We start from the raw sequence: 17,769 nt of genomic DNA on the forward strand, positions 1-17,769 counted from the left end.
CCTTTTTGTGAATCCCTTGCTATTGACACACAAAGATCATAACTAAACATAATTAAGTAAAAAAAAATATAAGCATGGATCTTACAACCTCAAAGAGTGAGTACTGGACTGTTCTATTTATATCTTTCAGACACATGGACATTGCCATCCACGACCAACCCGGGATTGAAAGGGAATGATGTACGACAAAACTATCCTCGCCTAATACAGAAATCAAAGAACTGGTGAAAATACACTGCATATACAGTAAAGAATAGTGAGAATAATAATAACACCAACATTGCCACACTGTCTAAAATAAGCCAATTTACAGGGTAGCAGGGCATATATATTTAATATCCAAAGCAAATTGGTTGTGGTGTTGCATTATTATATAAAAAAAAAAAAAAAAACATACTTTGGAGACAATGGCAACAAATACTCAGTACAGTATAGCAAAGCCAATTCTAGGCTTGTGCGTAATGGTTAAATTGAACCCAAATGAAGAGGTGGAAATAATACTTAATCTCGGGAAAAAGTAATCCTATACGTACTATACTGTTACACATAGGCACAATACAACAGGCATTTATTTTCATACATACTACAGTATATATGATTCATATCATTCAAGATGCTGAGATCATCTTCAAAAATAAAAACTAGAAATTGAGAATTGCTTAAATTGTGGAAAAATCTGAGCAACAAGAAATTTTCAGAGGAATTTAACCTATAAAATGCTACATCCCTTATGGTATCAAGATACAGGTGTACCAATTCTGCAGCTCATTTCTCACACCATTTACAAATTCATCTATCTTTAATTAAAACAAAAAATATTAGGGGGGGTATAATATTGAATAACAATAAAGTTCAAGTAATAATGCCAATAACAGTTTCAAAACTGAAGAGCCCACAAACACATCCTCAAGATTCTATCTTAAAACAAACACTGTCAGTAAAGAGTAAAGCTTTAACCCTTAGGCCCCGGGTGACGTTCCAGCAGCACCCTAACTCGGGACTTCAGGGTTAAGCCATTCTACGGTACCATGACAAGATGCCCAAATATGTAAGGGTGAACACAGTACAGTACTAGTACAGTACTTCAAACATACCTCCCATAGTGTCTATTATAAATTAAGTCATTAAAGCTCCTGGGATTTAATCCCCAATTAATAAACATTAACATAATGAGGGGATGGTACACACCACAGCAATAACTGAAGTATACTTCAATATTTTTCAGTGACCTATTTTTTGAAATGGTGACAGTATCATTAAATGGCTCTACAAAAATGTCTTGTGACTAAAGCATGTGTGATCGCACTTCCAGCTTATGATGAGACCTATCTTCATTTTTTCCATACCTAAACCTGAAACTGTTTGGCCTAAAAATTTCTTTTTCTTCTATAATAAGTTACCACTGTGCCAAAGGCCAATGCAACTACAGTATTGTAGGTTTCCACGAACACAAAATAAGATCCCCTTCTCAGAGTATGAACCTACAGAACACACCTGAAGCCAGGAAAAACAATAACACTCTCTGAAGTGCCCATCCCAGATCTTCCTCAATCAGGTTCCATGATGTCTCAGGGAACCTAGGAGATGGTTCTTAAGACCAAGTCATGTGCCTCTACCTCATAAGCAGTCTCAGTTCCTATTGGCCTAAACCCATACAAGCATCCTCCCCGGTACAAAATCTCTGGTAACGGAATTTTGCCCTAAAGGAATTTTGAGGTTATGACCATAATTTCGGGTTACAAAAATAAAACTCGCCCTTAGGGAATTTTGGTAAACTTTTAAAATTAAAACAAAAATAAATAAATAAATATGAAATAGCTATTTTTAGCCCCACTTTTAGCCAAAATTTTAAAATTATTTTGTGTGGATTCTCTGTGGTGGTCACAAGGTGTTGGGAGGCCGCTCACCTCCCCAGTTGCCAGCAACCACAACAATGGCACTGCTCAAGTGAGAATTCTTTCCCCAGCTTGTATTTAGAAATGCATCTGTGTTCAAGATTTCAGTCATTCTTAAGGAATTTGGGTTAATTAATTAAGATTTTCAAAATAAAAATCGTGACATAGAAAAATAAAAATCACCAAAATTATAAAATTTATTTCATGTGGATTCTGGTGATAGCTACAAGACAGCTGCCAGGACCGGTATACCCTGTACACAAAACTTTTAAGTGCTACCAAACAGTGGTTAAGGTTGACATTTTCCTGTTAAGCACTAATAGTACATCCACAAAACTTTTAAGGGCCTCAATAGTACTGTTAAGTTAAAAGACCTCGAGAGCACTTTTAAGTCGTCTGTTAGTTGATACCACGGCGAACCAGCAACATCAGCAGCTGCAAAGCACTTATCGGGAAAGGAGATATATATTTAATGAATATACAGTACAGTAGTGTGTGTGTGTGTATATATTAAATATAGTGTGAATATATTGTGTATATTCCCTCTTTATAGCAGAGATCTTCTTCCTAACTTGAACATTACTGAGAATCAGCTTATCTCACACTCTGCCACTGACCTCACCACACCAGGAAATGCAGCATTGACTTACGTGGTGATTTCCAGCCATGCCCTCTTTGGTTATTTTTCGTTACTCACCCATCACCTTTTTTCACACGAAAAAAAAATTTTTCACTAGTTTTCTTGCCATTTTAGATGATTCTGACATTTATCTTTGGGGCAAATCACTTCTTTTTTTTTTTTTTTTTTAGTTAGATTAGGTCAGGACGTGGCCTGTTAGGTCAGGTAACCTAACTAAAAAAAAGTTAGTTTATGCTAGGTTACCTGACCAAAGATAAATGTCAGAATCATCTAAAACAGATAGAAAACTTTTGAAGAAATTTATTTATCATGTGAAAAAAGTGATGGGTCGATAACGAAAAGAGAGCGACACTGCATGTCACCATAACACCAAATTGGTACTTAGTAATTTATTTTTTATTTTTACAACTTATATATTACGGATATCGCGTTTATTTTTGGAATGCGCCGCTTAATTCAAGTATATTCTTTCGTTGCTCGATGAGATCTACTAAATGGTAAGAAAAAAATCGTAAAAGGTGCTGGGTTGATAAAAAATAACCCCCTCTTTTTGTCTTTATTATTCAGGAAAGCCTTCAAGCGGCCATTCAATATTAACCTCTTCTCTTCAATGGCATCCACCAATAATAAAGTCTGGTCTGCTGTCCAGTTGGGCTTCCTTGTCTTTCGTGGGGTTGAGACTTTCATTTCCTCAATAAAGTTTGTTTACAAACAGCACGGCAAGGCCAAGCCACCGGTCACTATCCTTGGTTAATAAATCCTCCTTCAAACTGTATAGATTATATTTTTTATTATTTTAATGATCAAAATGTATATAAATGTAAATATTGAAATTAATCCTCATAATTTTCTTGAAGTTATTCAGCCATAAGACCATTTTATATGATGAACTCCTGTTATCCTTAGAGCTGTTTAGTAGTGTACTTAACAAACAACTATTCGTGCGGTAAAAGTTTGTGAGTTAAGCTTTGTGTATAACTTTTAAATTTTACTGCTAGCTAACAGTACTATTATGTCAGTAGCAGAAAAGTTTTGTGTATATGGGCCCAGGAGGCTCACCTCCTAGCAGCTACAACAACAATGGTGCTGCTCAGTTTGAATTCTTTCCCCAGTTTGTGTTTACGGTAGTTATGCATCTGTGTTACTGTGTACCCTTATTCAAGATGTGTGGGAAAAAGACCATCAAGTTCAAGTGAAAGCAGTGATGATAAAAGATCCATAAAAGAATTGCATTGGACATTAAACTTAATGTCCAATTCCCCAAAACCCTGATCCCACAACCTCATCTCACCACCTTCTGCAGCACTCGCCATCATTACTGGCAAGTAAAATTTGAGTGTTTTGTTCATTTATTATCATGTTACATCATTAAAGTGGTTAAAACCATCTCATTTCATACATATATGTGCTTGCGTCAGGTTTTTGGGCCTAAAAAATTTCCATAGTTATGCATCCCAACTTTTATAATTTTTATAATGGAAGTACAGTATGTATGGGAAAAATGGTTTCGCATTATGGAAAGACTTTCAAGAACAAAACTCTTCCGTAACCCGAGGGATGCCTGTACAGCCACCTATTGCGGGCAGTAGTTTGATAACCAGGACTAGAGGAAGAAATTATTGAGAGCCATCGTGGATGGTTCCGTCTTCCCTCGAAGGAGGACGACAGATATATTCCCTTTCTCCCTGATCTTAAACATGAAATTGGCAAAATTTATTTCTGCCATGTTATTACGGGATTTGCTTACCCAAGTTAACGATTTCCACTAATGTGTTGATATTGGCAGTCATATTTTTGTTTTGTAAGTCAGAATCTTCCAATTTTGCCATTGTACATAAAATACAATCCATAAGGCATTTCAGACTAGGGCTTGAGTAGCTGTTCAACCACAAGTGTCAGCTTCCCCAGTTTAGTGTTTACACACACATGCATGTAACATGGTTAGGATTATGCATAAGGTTTTTCTGCGATATTAGTTTATTCCTCGTAGAGCTTGGAAGGTGTGACTGAGCGATGTATTAGCCCTTGTCTTATAGGCAGAAGTATTTATATAAATGGGTTAAGTACATTAATTTTATATACTCTATCACCCCCTATAATTTCCACTAGCTATGAGGCTCATGTTCAGAGCACATGATAAGGTGTGCCCACGGGAAGTCACGTCACTTAGTGCTGAGTTAAGCATTAAGTAACCGGATCTCTGGCCACCTATTGCAGGCAATAGTTTGATAACCCGGACTAGAGGAAGACGTTATTGAGAGCCATCATGGATGGTTCTGTCTTCCCTCAAGGGAGGACGACGGATATATTTCCGTTCTTCCTCGATGGATCCCTACTCATTCTCACTCACTGCTCATAAAACAGGACGTACTTAGCAGAGCTATTTAACATAGCCTCCATCCTCATTTAACACTCATAGCTACAGTGATTAAATTACGGTGATAATCCTTTTTGAAAGTGTACATAGAAACCTTTTATAATAAATACAAACATAGGAACATATTGGATTTCACTACAGAAGATCCAATAATCTTTTATCTATATTTTAGTTTATCTAAAATATAAGGTAACGTGCTTCACAAGTGATTGTTATAGGTGGTGACACCCCAGGAAGGTTGTTACATAAATGAGTTTCACAAGCAACTGTTATATTCACAGTAACAGTCACCTCAACAGATAAACAGTTGGTAAAGGTAAGATATATCATGTTCTCCCCATTATTGTGCCATACTGTTACACTTACTACCACGAAGCATTCGTTACAAGCATACCCCCAAAAACTACTAAACATAAAAAAACATTTTAAATACAGTACAGTATGCAATTACCTATAAACTACAGTGGTCCCTCGATTAACGAACACAATTGGTTCCACAGAGTTGTTTGTTAACCAAAATTGTTTTAACTGAATCTATTATTTCAATGGGATATTGGACAATTGGTTCCAAATCACAGAAAAAGTTCATACAAAGTATAGCAAAAAAATGTATAAAGTCAGAAACACCTAAAAAAATCCCCTAAATCACCTTTAAATCACTTTATACAGTATATACTGTACGTACATATACTGTACACTAGAACTCTTAAATCACTACTGTAATGTGATACAGGTGATTAATTTTAATCTCTTGTGCAAAATATATGACATTTATGTTCAAATTATTCAAATTATTCGCTGTCTTGCAAGGATTCCAGCAATGCAAATTATATTCGCCTAACTTTAGTCTGTGATATTATATAAGATAAAAACTTGAAGCCAAAAACCCTGGCTGGGCAGATGGGGGAAGGGGGGGGAGGTGAGGTGATATGTTTGACAGTTGGCGCTGAAGGTCTAATCTGTGTTTATTTATCAGTCCTTAAGAGTGACTAAGTTTTTCTCTTATAAAATGCCACTGAAATGACCGGGGAGAATATAATTTACATTGCTGGGATTCCTGTAAGATAGTGATTAATTTGAATATAAACAAGATACAATTAGCACTGGACATAAAATTTTTAGTACCGTAATCATTTAGTACATGTACAGTACAGGTTTGCACTTAAATCATTAATTTCTTTTATGTTTCTTTTAGTATGGTGTGTGCATGTAAATGAATAAAGATAAATGAAGAAAATTATGTAAATCTACCCAAAAATATAGTTGAAAAACTTGTACATTATTAAAATGTACTAATGTACAAAAATGTTTATCTCTTGTGCAAAATATATGATGTCTAGATTCAAATTATTCACTGTCTTGCAAGGATTCCAGCAATGCAAATTATATTTTCCTAACTTTAGTCTGTGATATTATATAAGATAAAAACTTTAAGCCTAAAACCACCAAACCCTGGCTGGGAGGGAGGAAGGGGAGGTGACAGTGACATGTTTGACAGTTGTGCCAAAGGTCTAGTGAAGTATTTATTTGTTTATTTATGTCCTTTAGATCCAGTTTTTGTTTTTTGCTTATAAAATGTCACAGAAGTGACCTGGGAGAATATAATTTACATTGCTGGAATTCTTATACGATAGTGATTAATTTGAATATAAACATGCTATAGTTTGCACTAGACAAAAATCTTAGTAATCATTTAGTACATTATTTTGAGTATGGTACATGTACAGTACAGCTTTGCCCTTAGGACACTGTGTGCATGTAAATGAGTAAAAATAAATGAATAAAGTTACATATATCCGAGCCAAAAATATTAGTTGAAAAACTTTAAGTAGACAGAGCTTGGATGGCTAAATTTTAGAATTACCAATAATTTTAATATGAAAAAATGCAAAAAATATTCAAGAACACATCTTTCTTGATATTTACCCCACTGGAAACGAATGTAAACATAGAACCGATTACTGTATTGGCGGACTAGCCGATCAGCTGATGTGCACAACAACGTGTGTTTCTCCTAAGGCTTTCGTTAATCGAAGTTTTGTTCGTTAATGGAACTGAAAATCCTTATGAGCTAATTTGTTAACCGAAGTTCTGTTCGTTAATGGAACTGAAAATCCTTATGAGCTAATTTGTTAACCGAAGTTTTGTTCGTTAATGGAACTGAAAATCCTTGAGCTAATTTGTTAACCAAAATTTTGTTAATTGAACCGTTCGTTAATCGAGGCACCACTGTATTGTACTTTGGCGAAAAATAAAGATACTGTACAGTATTCATATTAGTGGGATCTTGTGCATGAGCAGCAAGAAGTTTTCTGCCACTTTGTAATACTGTATAAACAATGTTAGTGTGATGCAATAAACATGAAACTGATGTACCTATCACTGCTAGTAATTAATTAGATATAATACTGTAAGTGATCAAATTAGGTGAGGGGAATAGTGAGGCTGCAACTCCAGGAGTTGAAAAGAAGACTCCATGTGACAGCATGAAATGATAAGATACGCCAGACAGCCAGAAGCCCCATGCTTAACACTTTCTTTCCCACGAGCTTCAATGTGGTAGGTAAGGAGAAAATTAATGTTATTCCAGGGTTTTATACACCACACAGAGAGAGAGAGAGAGAGAGAGAGAGCAGGGGTGACATTTAAGGTTCCATGACCCAACCAAATATGGGTTAAATGCCCCAAAGACAAGACAAGTCTGTAGTAACCGAGGACAAAATTTATTCCAGTTTAATAAACAAAAACTACTGCAATGACTTTGCTTGGGAGATTGGTATCCCCGCATCCCCTGAGCAACGCTCTTGTGCATTATACAGAAGACCCGACAGCCGCACCCTTATCCACTACCTCCTAAGATGTCCCCACACACAACGCTTCCGTGACGCCTGCTGGACCACCACTCCACGACCCCCTGACGGAGACACGATGATCCTCCCCATACTGGCCAGATATTTTGTAAATAACATTGATTATGTGTTAAAGGAATATCCTTCCTTCCTTAGGCTTTAGTAAGCCCCTTTATAATATTTATACTGTATATACTTGTCACACTTGCCAGATGCTTCTGGTGTCATTGTACAGGGGTACCTAGTGACAGCACTAGGATCCCACTTCCTCTATCAAGGAATAAACAACTGAAATTGAAAATTGAAATTGACAAACTCCTGTCGCTTATTACAAAATACTGTACCTGAGTAATCTCACCACTAAGCCAACAGTCGGTTTAGCTGCAAATACTATGACTAACACACTACACTGGTCCTTTGGTCTGTTTTCAATTTTCATAACATATATGTCATATGATTCCTTCCATAAAGGGAGCTTACCGAGCTATATCAATAAAAATAAATGGTAGTCTTAAACAGACTGGCTGCACTTGTAAGTAATGTTTCTTTAATCTATGGGTTAAAAACATTACACTTGAGCTTTATTCTCAGAAGCTTTGGAATCAGCCAACTAAATACATTATGAAGAAGTGATTACATAACAACATTCCAATGTAATTGCCTTACAATTAGTTTTCATAGTTATGGAACAAGACTAATCCACAAACTAGACATTTAATGCCTTTTCAAATTCTCACAACTCTTTTGTTTAGAGGTACTGTACAGTATTTTATGATGTTAAATGAACAAACCTAACTAGCTTACCTAGCAATTAACTTTACTACACTGTATTTTCAATTAAATGGGATTGAAACTTAAGCATCAAGCTACAAGTCTACAGTATTACCACCCTTCACATCTTTTTTGTCTGTTTTTATGATATGCAGAAGTGCAGAGAACCTACAGATTACATTCAATTATACCAGTTTTGCAAGAACCATATTTGCACACATGCAAATTTTAATTATACCAAGTGAAGATTTGCACTTACTCAGATATGCATCACTAGCCTCAGTTTCAAGGAGTTACTCCATCTGATAATGATCCAGATCACCCTGCACACCTAAATTACCAGCAATCTAATCCCAAGTCGTGGTTATGCCTCTGCACACCATTTCTTTAATTCAATCAAGGAATTATAGTGACAGCAACAGTTTGTAAGTACAATACAGTATTATTTCAACAAGACATTTTAGATGCTCTTAAAAGTACCCATTCTCAGATGGGTTGACTTTAAGTGCCCCACTCAGTCACCAGCTGTAGGGCATAAAATGGTGACCAATGGGTCAGGAGGTTAGCACTGTATCCACTGGGCCACTTGACTATAGGGGTAATATAGTGTTTACCTGTACATTATCATATGCATAATTACACTAAAACTATCATTCTTCGCAACTCCGTAACTCATAATTTGTCATAATCAAGCCATTTAAAAAAATAAAATCTCAAACCATAGTTCCCTCTTTCCCAAAATCAGTATGGATATTCTTCCATAATGAGCAGAAGTAACGAGTCACTTTACATTGTTTGTTTTTTAATTTATGCATTTTGGGAGTCTTAAGTTTCATAATGTATTCCAACAAAGGTTCCAGTACCTTTAAAATAGCTCTTAAGAAAAAATATTGGAACCAATAACAAAGTTCAGCACTAACTGAGTTCAGTATCTCAATGTACTGTATCCCAAGTGGGTTCATTGAGTCAATCAACGAGATAGACTATGCATCAGACCCCTTTATGGATCAAATTCCATATAATTACCGTACAAACAGTTTTGTGAAAACCTTTCAAGTCAAAATTGAGGTCTCCAAACAGGATGTGTGTCTTACCCAAACAAGGTTTTCTATGAACAAGAACTTTTCAAGGAACATCCTTCAAATCAAAGGGTGTAAATAATTTTTCCCAACCCTATGGCACAGTTCAACTCAAGGGTCTGAGTCATCCAATCAACTACCTACCAGAAAGTCAATATTGCTCTGGTCACTGCTGGTGCATAAAACTGCCCATTCAATAAAAAATCTAAGATTATGTCATTAAATAACCCAAAATTACAATTTTTTTTTTCCCAGCAGCTGAGGTCGCCAAGCACTTGTACTATATCAGGTGATGAAAACCAAGGACAAAATTTAAGAATATTAATTTTTCTCTATGTCTAATAGCCAGACTCCAAATTCCTAAGAACCTCCAATTCCAGTGAATCCAAAATCCAATAATAAAACAAAAACCCTAATATTCCATTCCAGACCTTTGTGTCACCTTAAAACTAAGGGATCACAATTCCCCACCTTGAGCATAAAAGTCTTCCTACTAGCAACTGATGGAGGAATGGTTGGCTTCATTCAAAGTCTCTTAGGCCGCGGCCGCACTGAGAGCGGACAGGCGAAAGCAGGCACGTGTTGTTGCCAGCTCGTGCCCGCTGCCAGTGCGGCCACGTCTATGGGTTACAATGCTGCAATGTATTCCGAGCTCGCCCGCTCTCACCTGCCCGCTCTCAGTGCAGTCGCGGCCTTAGATTTATGCAAAACAAAAAGGATAAGGAAAAGCATGGCAAACTACTACTAGCAGGAGGAGGAGGAAGTTTAGAACCACCAGATGAAGCAAAGAACAATTACGACTATGAAAACCTATCAATTGTAAAGGCACACCATGGAAAGTATTCTCGTTTATACTGTAGTCTCAACGAGCTTAAAACAAAAACCTGTTTTGGTCAATAACAATAATTTAACTTTATATTCTAATCCATTGCCTATTCTTCTTTGACACATTACAATTTTAACACGCTTGTTTTCAAGCAATTTAAACCTACTGTATATGATGTAGATTTTCTGGATTCTTCAACAAATACCTTTTTTTTTCACTTTTCTGCTCAACCAAAGACATCCTTTGAGTTTCATTTGAACTACTCTGTAAAACTGTCATAAGGTCCTAATGATGTACTGTCACTTTTGCCAGAGAATACCAGGAACCTTTTGCTTGTTTTTGACTGTTGAATCCTCTTATTCTTAGAATTCACAGTTTTCCTTCTCCTTTAATGTCTACAGTAGTTGAACAAGTAATAAAGAAAGTTCTACTCAATGAAACGTCCAACTTTCACACTTTTGCTATAGCCCCTTCTCTATCTATATTTCTGGAACTCATTGGCCACCAGTCCTTCCCTCATCTCCTCCTGGATAACCAGTAAAACTCTCAAATGGCTTATTTAACAAGTTATCTTCTGTCTCTTACATCTGGTTATCCTCTCTGCAAAGCTTTAGTCTTTAACAGAATTTGGTACAAAACTCTGTTGTCTAGGGTTCTCTAGTCTTCAACTACATCATCCATTCTACACTGCAGGTTAATCTTATCCTGCTAATCTGGCTGATCCATCTACTGTATGTAATCAATGATGGTTCCAGTTAAAGGTGCTGTCACTTACAGTTCTCTACTATCTCGTATACTTTTTCTGTTTATCAACAATTTCCTTCCCTTCAGTCAAGTTTCCATTCTTATGCAAATAAATCAATCCTTCATTGGAGCAGAAATTCCTCTCTCCAACCAACGTTTGGAATTTGCCTTAAATCTTGATCAACTTGTAAAAGTTTAAAATCATTGACATTTCTTAGTTACATGGTCAATTTGCTGTTTCTTCACTGTGCAAGCATAACTTAGCATATTTTAACAGTTCAGTAATGGAGGAAGGCATTAAAGAGTATACAGTACCTGCCTTTAGTCTCTTCATCCACAATTGTACCTACTGATAAACACGGTCATATTTGATGTCCACATCACCTAATGATGGTATCCATTAGTTTGCTAAAATGTTTTGTTAAATAATCTTAAGCTGCTTAAAAGTTTTACTGAATGGTAATACATACAAGCTAGTACTGTATACGTAAAGCCTTTGAAAGTATGGGTAAACGCTATCTCATATAACTTTTAGCAAGCAGTAAACATTATAAGTACAATACTGCACATACATAAAGCTAGCAGTAAAAATGACTTTTGGGAGTTGAAAGTACTGCTAACATCTACATCTAGCAAAAACACAAAATATAAATTGGTTATTTGGCTAAATAAATTGTAATATATGTTTAATATTTTTACTAAAATTATCTTAATGCATTTTATGACAAACAAACGTGAATAGATGAAAAATATTAACTATGAACGACTGCAAGGTACCGGTATACAGTATATTAACCATGTGGTGGACCCCTTACTGTCTCAGTGAGTGGAAAGTTGATCAACTGTCTAAATACAGCTCTGAGAGAGCATCAAGAGTTTGATTAATAACATGGCTGATAGAAGGCTGTATCTTGCCAGTGGCTAAATAATGCAGGGCTATAGCCATTTTCATCTCTGGGGCAAGTGCTATGTTTCTCTCTGTTCGAATCTGTACCCCCTAATTATGAAAGTTACTGCCAGGATGCCTGCACAGTCTAAGCAGTATCTCTTCATTAACTCAAACGTCACCTAATCATTTAGAACATTTCTTCTTTCTCGGAAGGTTCACCGCCGATGTTGTTGTTGTTCAGCTATCTTGTTGACTAGGAGTACTGTACTGTACTCTCAAACTACCAAGAAGTCCTCCCACACCACTTCTAATCTTAAACGTACTTTTAAGAATTAAAATCTCTAGGTATAACTTAAGTAGTGAGATTTTAGCAGTTAGAAGTAAAACATTGCCATTAGAAGTACCGTATTTGCTGGCGTATAAGACGCGTTTATTTATCTTTTATTTTAAATATATGCGCATATACAGTGGTCCCTCGGTTAACGAACACAATTCGCTCCACAGAGTCGTTCGTTACCGAATCCATTATTTCAATGGGATACAGTATTGGGTAATTGATTCCAGCTCACAGAAAAGTGAATTAAAGTAAAGCCAAAATATAAAATTAGAAACTCCTAAAAATTCCCTAAATTGCCTTAAGTCAATATATATATATATATATATATATATATATATATATATATATATATATATATGTATGTATGTATGTATGTATGTGTGTATGTATGTATGTGTGTGTGTACATACCATACATACATACATACACTCTATCTATACATATATACATATACATACATACATACATACATACATACATACATACATACATACATACATACATACATACATACATACATATATATACATACATATATATATATATATATATATATATATATATATATATATATATATATATATATATATATATATATATATACAACACATAAGCACAGGTTGAATACTGACACAAGCTATGACTATATATATGTATGGGTATGTATGTATATATATATATATATATATATACATATATATATATATATATATATATATATATATATATATATATATATATATATATATATATATATATATATATATATATATATATATATATATATATATATATATATATATATATATATATATATATATATATATATATATATATATATATATATATATATATATATATATTGTACATACATATACACTAGAACTCTTAAATCACAACTGTAATGTAATACCTGTACAGGTGATTAATTTTTATCTCTTGTGAAAAATATATGACGTGTATATTCAAATTATTCGCTGCCTTGCAAGGATTCCAGCAATGCAAATTATATTCTCCTAACTTTAGTCTGTGATATTATATAAGATAAAAACTTAAAGCCTACTGTATAACCACCAAACCCTGACACTGGGAGGGGGGGGGGGAGGAAAAGGAAGGTCTAGTGAAGTATTTATTTGTTTATTTATGTCCTTTAGATTGAGTTTTTGTTTTTTGCTTATAAAATATCATAGAAGTGGCCAGGGAGAATATAATTTACATTGCTGGAATTCTTATAAGATAGTGATTAATTTGAATGTAAACATGCAATAGTTTGCACTAGACAAAAATTTTAGTAATCATTTTGTACATTATTTTGATTACATGTACAGTACAGCTTTGCCCTTAGGACAGTGTGTGCATGTAAATGTATTTCAATAAATGAATAAAGTTTCATATATTGAGCCAAAAATATTAGTTGAAAAACTATATGTAGACAGAACTTGGATGGCTAAATTTTAGAATGACCAATAATTTTAATATAAAAAATGCAAATATATTCAAGAACACAACCTTCTTAATATTTACTCCACTGGAAACGAATGTAAACATAGAACAGATTATTGTATTGGCGGACTAGCTGATCAGCTGATGCTCACAACAAAAAGTGTTTGTCGTAAGGATTTCGTTAATTGAAGTTTTGTTCGTTAACCGAATTAAAGATCCTTATGGGAGCTAATTCGTTAACCGAAATTTCGTTAATCGAACCATTCGTTAACCGAGGGACCACTGTATATCACAAATTACCTGTGTCTAATGCGCCCGTATTAAGGATGGGAGGCCGAGCGCCGTAGATGAAGGTGCCTAGCTAGGGAGTCCGGGACAAGCAGTAGTCCACTAAGCACAAAAATTTTTTTACTAATACTATTACCGATAATAAAATACTGAAAAACAAGACAAATTATCACATTCTATGATCACAAACTTATGACAAATTTGCTGAAGACGTAAATCATGGCTTACATTGGCTTAACGACAGAGGGAAGCTCACAACTCACTGTACCTCTTTCCCCAGCATACATAACCCACACCAGATACATGTCTTACATTATTTAACAACTGTGTTACCTTTAAGAAACATTTGTTTATTACCTACATGAAAAATGACCCAAGAAAGATTAAAGAAATATTAACAGAAAGTTCAGCTGCCAGTCAGCCATTTGCAAAGAGTCGATGAAGCCAAAACAATAGCGATGGTGCTACACATTTGTGGCAGATCACGGCAAAACAAAACACCACAGCCAAAAATACGAGTTTCATATTCTGTCAGTAATTCTCTTGACCACAATATGAACAAGCCACACAGCTGTTCTGATCAGAGTTGGGTTAGTATAATGGTACTACAGTATATATTATTTCCTACTTGATTCCAGTATACAGCTACTCCTCGACTTACGATATACTCGACCTACGACCGCCTCAATCGTTCCAAAATTTTGTCAAATTGCGTATTTTCGAGTCCCAACGTTAGTGATTGCGCTGTGTATTGACAAAATTTTCGTTTGTAATTTACTTTAAAATGGCTGGCAAGCTTAAAAGTGAGAGTTTTGTGGTGCTGAGAAGAAAAAGAGACACCCATTTTAGATTTTCTATGTATTATTTAAGCATTTTCGATTTACGACCTGGATTTGAGTCCCTAACCCGTCGTAAGTCGAGGAGCAGCTGTATACTGCATTGTATTTACATGCACAAAATCATTCTTTCCCTTTACAAAACCACTTTAAAATCACTTTCAATAAATGTATGATGAAACATACTAAAAAAAATAAATTCCACAAAATATCCTTGAAAAATAGGGGTGAGTCTTATGGGGCGGTGCGTCATATACACCAGAAAATTCGGTGACTTTTATCTCTAAAAGCCTTTATGTATACTGGCCCAGATGTATAACACTTTCACATACTAATTCCCATCAGGACTGGCATATACAGTACAGGTACATAAAAAAATAAAACTTCTGAAATATGAAGAGATTAAAATAAAAGAAGTAATAGTACAAATGAATACCTTACAAAAATGTTGGGGCATTAAGAGTGGAATAGCTACAAAGTCATGGGAAATAAGCAAGAGAACGAGTCTTTAGAAAGATATACAGTATGTAAGTGAATTGGGCTGAGCACGCTACCCATATCATGAATTAATAGTTGAGGAGATATACCTTCATGCAAATAAATATTGGTGTGTGTGTGTTGGGGGAGAGGGGGGGTTAAACCTTCTACATGTAAAATTGAATTGTGTCCATGTGTGCTGCTCAGGTCTTCAAGTGTACTTTGTAAGGTGTTAAGGTGTATGACAGAATAATGCCTGTTTTCATTGAAGTAGATGAGAGACTGGACCAGTCTCATTGAAAAATAAACTCATGAGAAGAAAATAGTTAAAATTACCCAAGCAGCAAGGAATTCTTAGTTCACTTTTATCCAACAAGACCTGGGAATACTGAATGTTACTCTTGTCGAGGCTTAGTGGCCCTGTTCCAGCCCAATTATTTGGGAAAATTATTTGGTTTCCAGACTTGCTATAAAACCTCAAGTTTCTATTATATAAATATTTTTCCTCCAGTCTGTAAACTCCCCAAATTTTTAATTCATTCTTTATCTTCCAATTACACAACGCTCCCCAAATCAATGTACGTACTGTAATCTAAATCTTTCCATATCTTACAACCAGTACTGTTAACATCATTGTTCTCTTCAGCACTGTTTAAAATAAGCAAATACTGCAATAGCAATTTTCTATTCAACTGGTTGACATAACTGCCCTTGAAATATTCACCTCTATTACAGTTGTAGACAAAAAGAATTTTGCTGGGAGGGAGGAATGGTAAGGGTGCAAGTGGAGACTTGGCAAGTCACATCAAGATACAGGTAGTGGTGAAGTCTCCTCAACATTTAACCTTTCACGTTTACTGGTAGTTTTAGTGTATGAGAGTTATTTACATCACATTGTTCCTATAAGCAGCATCTGCCTTGAAATTTACTAAAATAAATCAAATTGTAGTGTGGAGAGAAAATTGCTGACTTTTAACAATCACCTCTCTTCAACGTCGCCAAGTCTCCATCTATGCCTACCCTCCCTACATGCAGAATTCTTTCTGTCTACAACTGTACCCACCATGACAAACAATGCCTTTGTCTTGGCGAGTTTTAATTTTTAAACCCTACAACCTGAATACTACCATGTGCCTATCCGGCCTTAGAAAGTTTTCACTTTTAAAGCCTAACTACCTGAATAAAGACTCACTAAACCTACAAAATTATGTACTGAAAATAATTTTTTAAGTACTGTACATGCTACAAAAATAATAAAGGAAAAAGTATGTACTTACCCTCTCTGTGCTAGCATCTGCATAAGTCTTTTTTCTCTATTCCGAAGAACTTCTTCTTTCTTCTTTTTATCAGATGGAGGTTTAGCCAAGGAAATCTCCATATTGGCACCACCAAGATCCTTCCCTTGTAGCGCATCCATCGCCTACAAATGTAAAAAATCACATGAAAACTTTTTTAAGCCTTCTCTCAGCATGAAGTAGAATAAACAGGATCAAGAGGACCACAGACTCTCTTACTCATTAAAACTCATTCTCTCTCTATCTGGATTATTATTTCTACAACACATAACCCACCATCATACATCAAAAGTATGCCTATCCCCAAATATAACTTGATGCCACAATTTTTTTTCTAACATGCTACCATACTATTTCTTCCTGAATCTCCATCCTCCCCCAATTCCCTCTCTTTTACCTCCTACAATATTTTCTCGATTTAACGAACAAATTCGAGCCACCCCTTTCCATTTAATCAAAATTCCCACTAAATTGAATTTCCATAATTTTCGCTCGATTTAGCGAACTAGTTCACTAAATCGAGCGTGATTCCATCAAAAGAGTGCGGCTATCAATTGGAAAAAGTTTGGAAATAAAAAATTTGAAACCAATCACCGAACCAACTAGTTTAAGGTAAGCCACAAATAATGTTTCTATGTACATATCAATTGTCTGAAGTGTCTCCGTAGGTGTGAGCATATTAACATAATTAATCTAGATTTAGCGATCCAGTTCACTATATCGGATTCCGTTAAATCGAGAGTATACTGTAAATGGTCTTTCTCTCAATCTCCACCATCATCTGTTTCCTAAGCAGAATATCCTTACCACTTTAGCAATCCTCAATCACCTCTGTTTACTGTTCCTTCACTTTTTCTATTAATATCGTTTTCATTCTTTTCTTTCTACTCACATCGTACATAACTCTTCAGCATAACATTACTGTACTTCTAATTTTTCCTCCTGTATTTCCTAAAACAGTAAACTCCCTCTAATCTGGACTGTATGTTCTTTCTCATTCTTGATTTGTTTCATTTTTTCCAT

General features: G+C 35.2%; 1 protein-coding gene across 14 annotated transcripts in view; it reads right to left on the reverse strand.

Annotated features, from left to right (window-relative positions):
* Positions 1-17,769, reverse strand: part of LOC121875856 (heterogeneous nuclear ribonucleoprotein Q-like) — an 82,062-nt gene that overhangs the window by 24,967 nt on the left and 39,326 nt on the right. For all 14 annotated transcript variants that reach the window (XM_042380572.1, XM_042380573.1, XM_042380566.1 and 11 more), the window contains exon 10: positions 16,729-16,871. In XM_042380572.1, coding sequence (XP_042236506.1) covers positions 16,729-16,871 — 143 coding nt within the window. The remainder of the gene's footprint in view (positions 1-16,728; positions 16,872-17,769) is intronic.

The sequence above is a fragment of the Homarus americanus genome, unplaced genomic scaffold, assembly GCF_018991925.1.
Source record: "Homarus americanus isolate GMGI-L3 unplaced genomic scaffold, GMGI_Hamer_2.0 scaffold24588, whole genome shotgun sequence".
NCBI classification, from domain to species: domain Eukaryota; kingdom Metazoa; phylum Arthropoda; class Malacostraca; order Decapoda; family Nephropidae; genus Homarus; species Homarus americanus.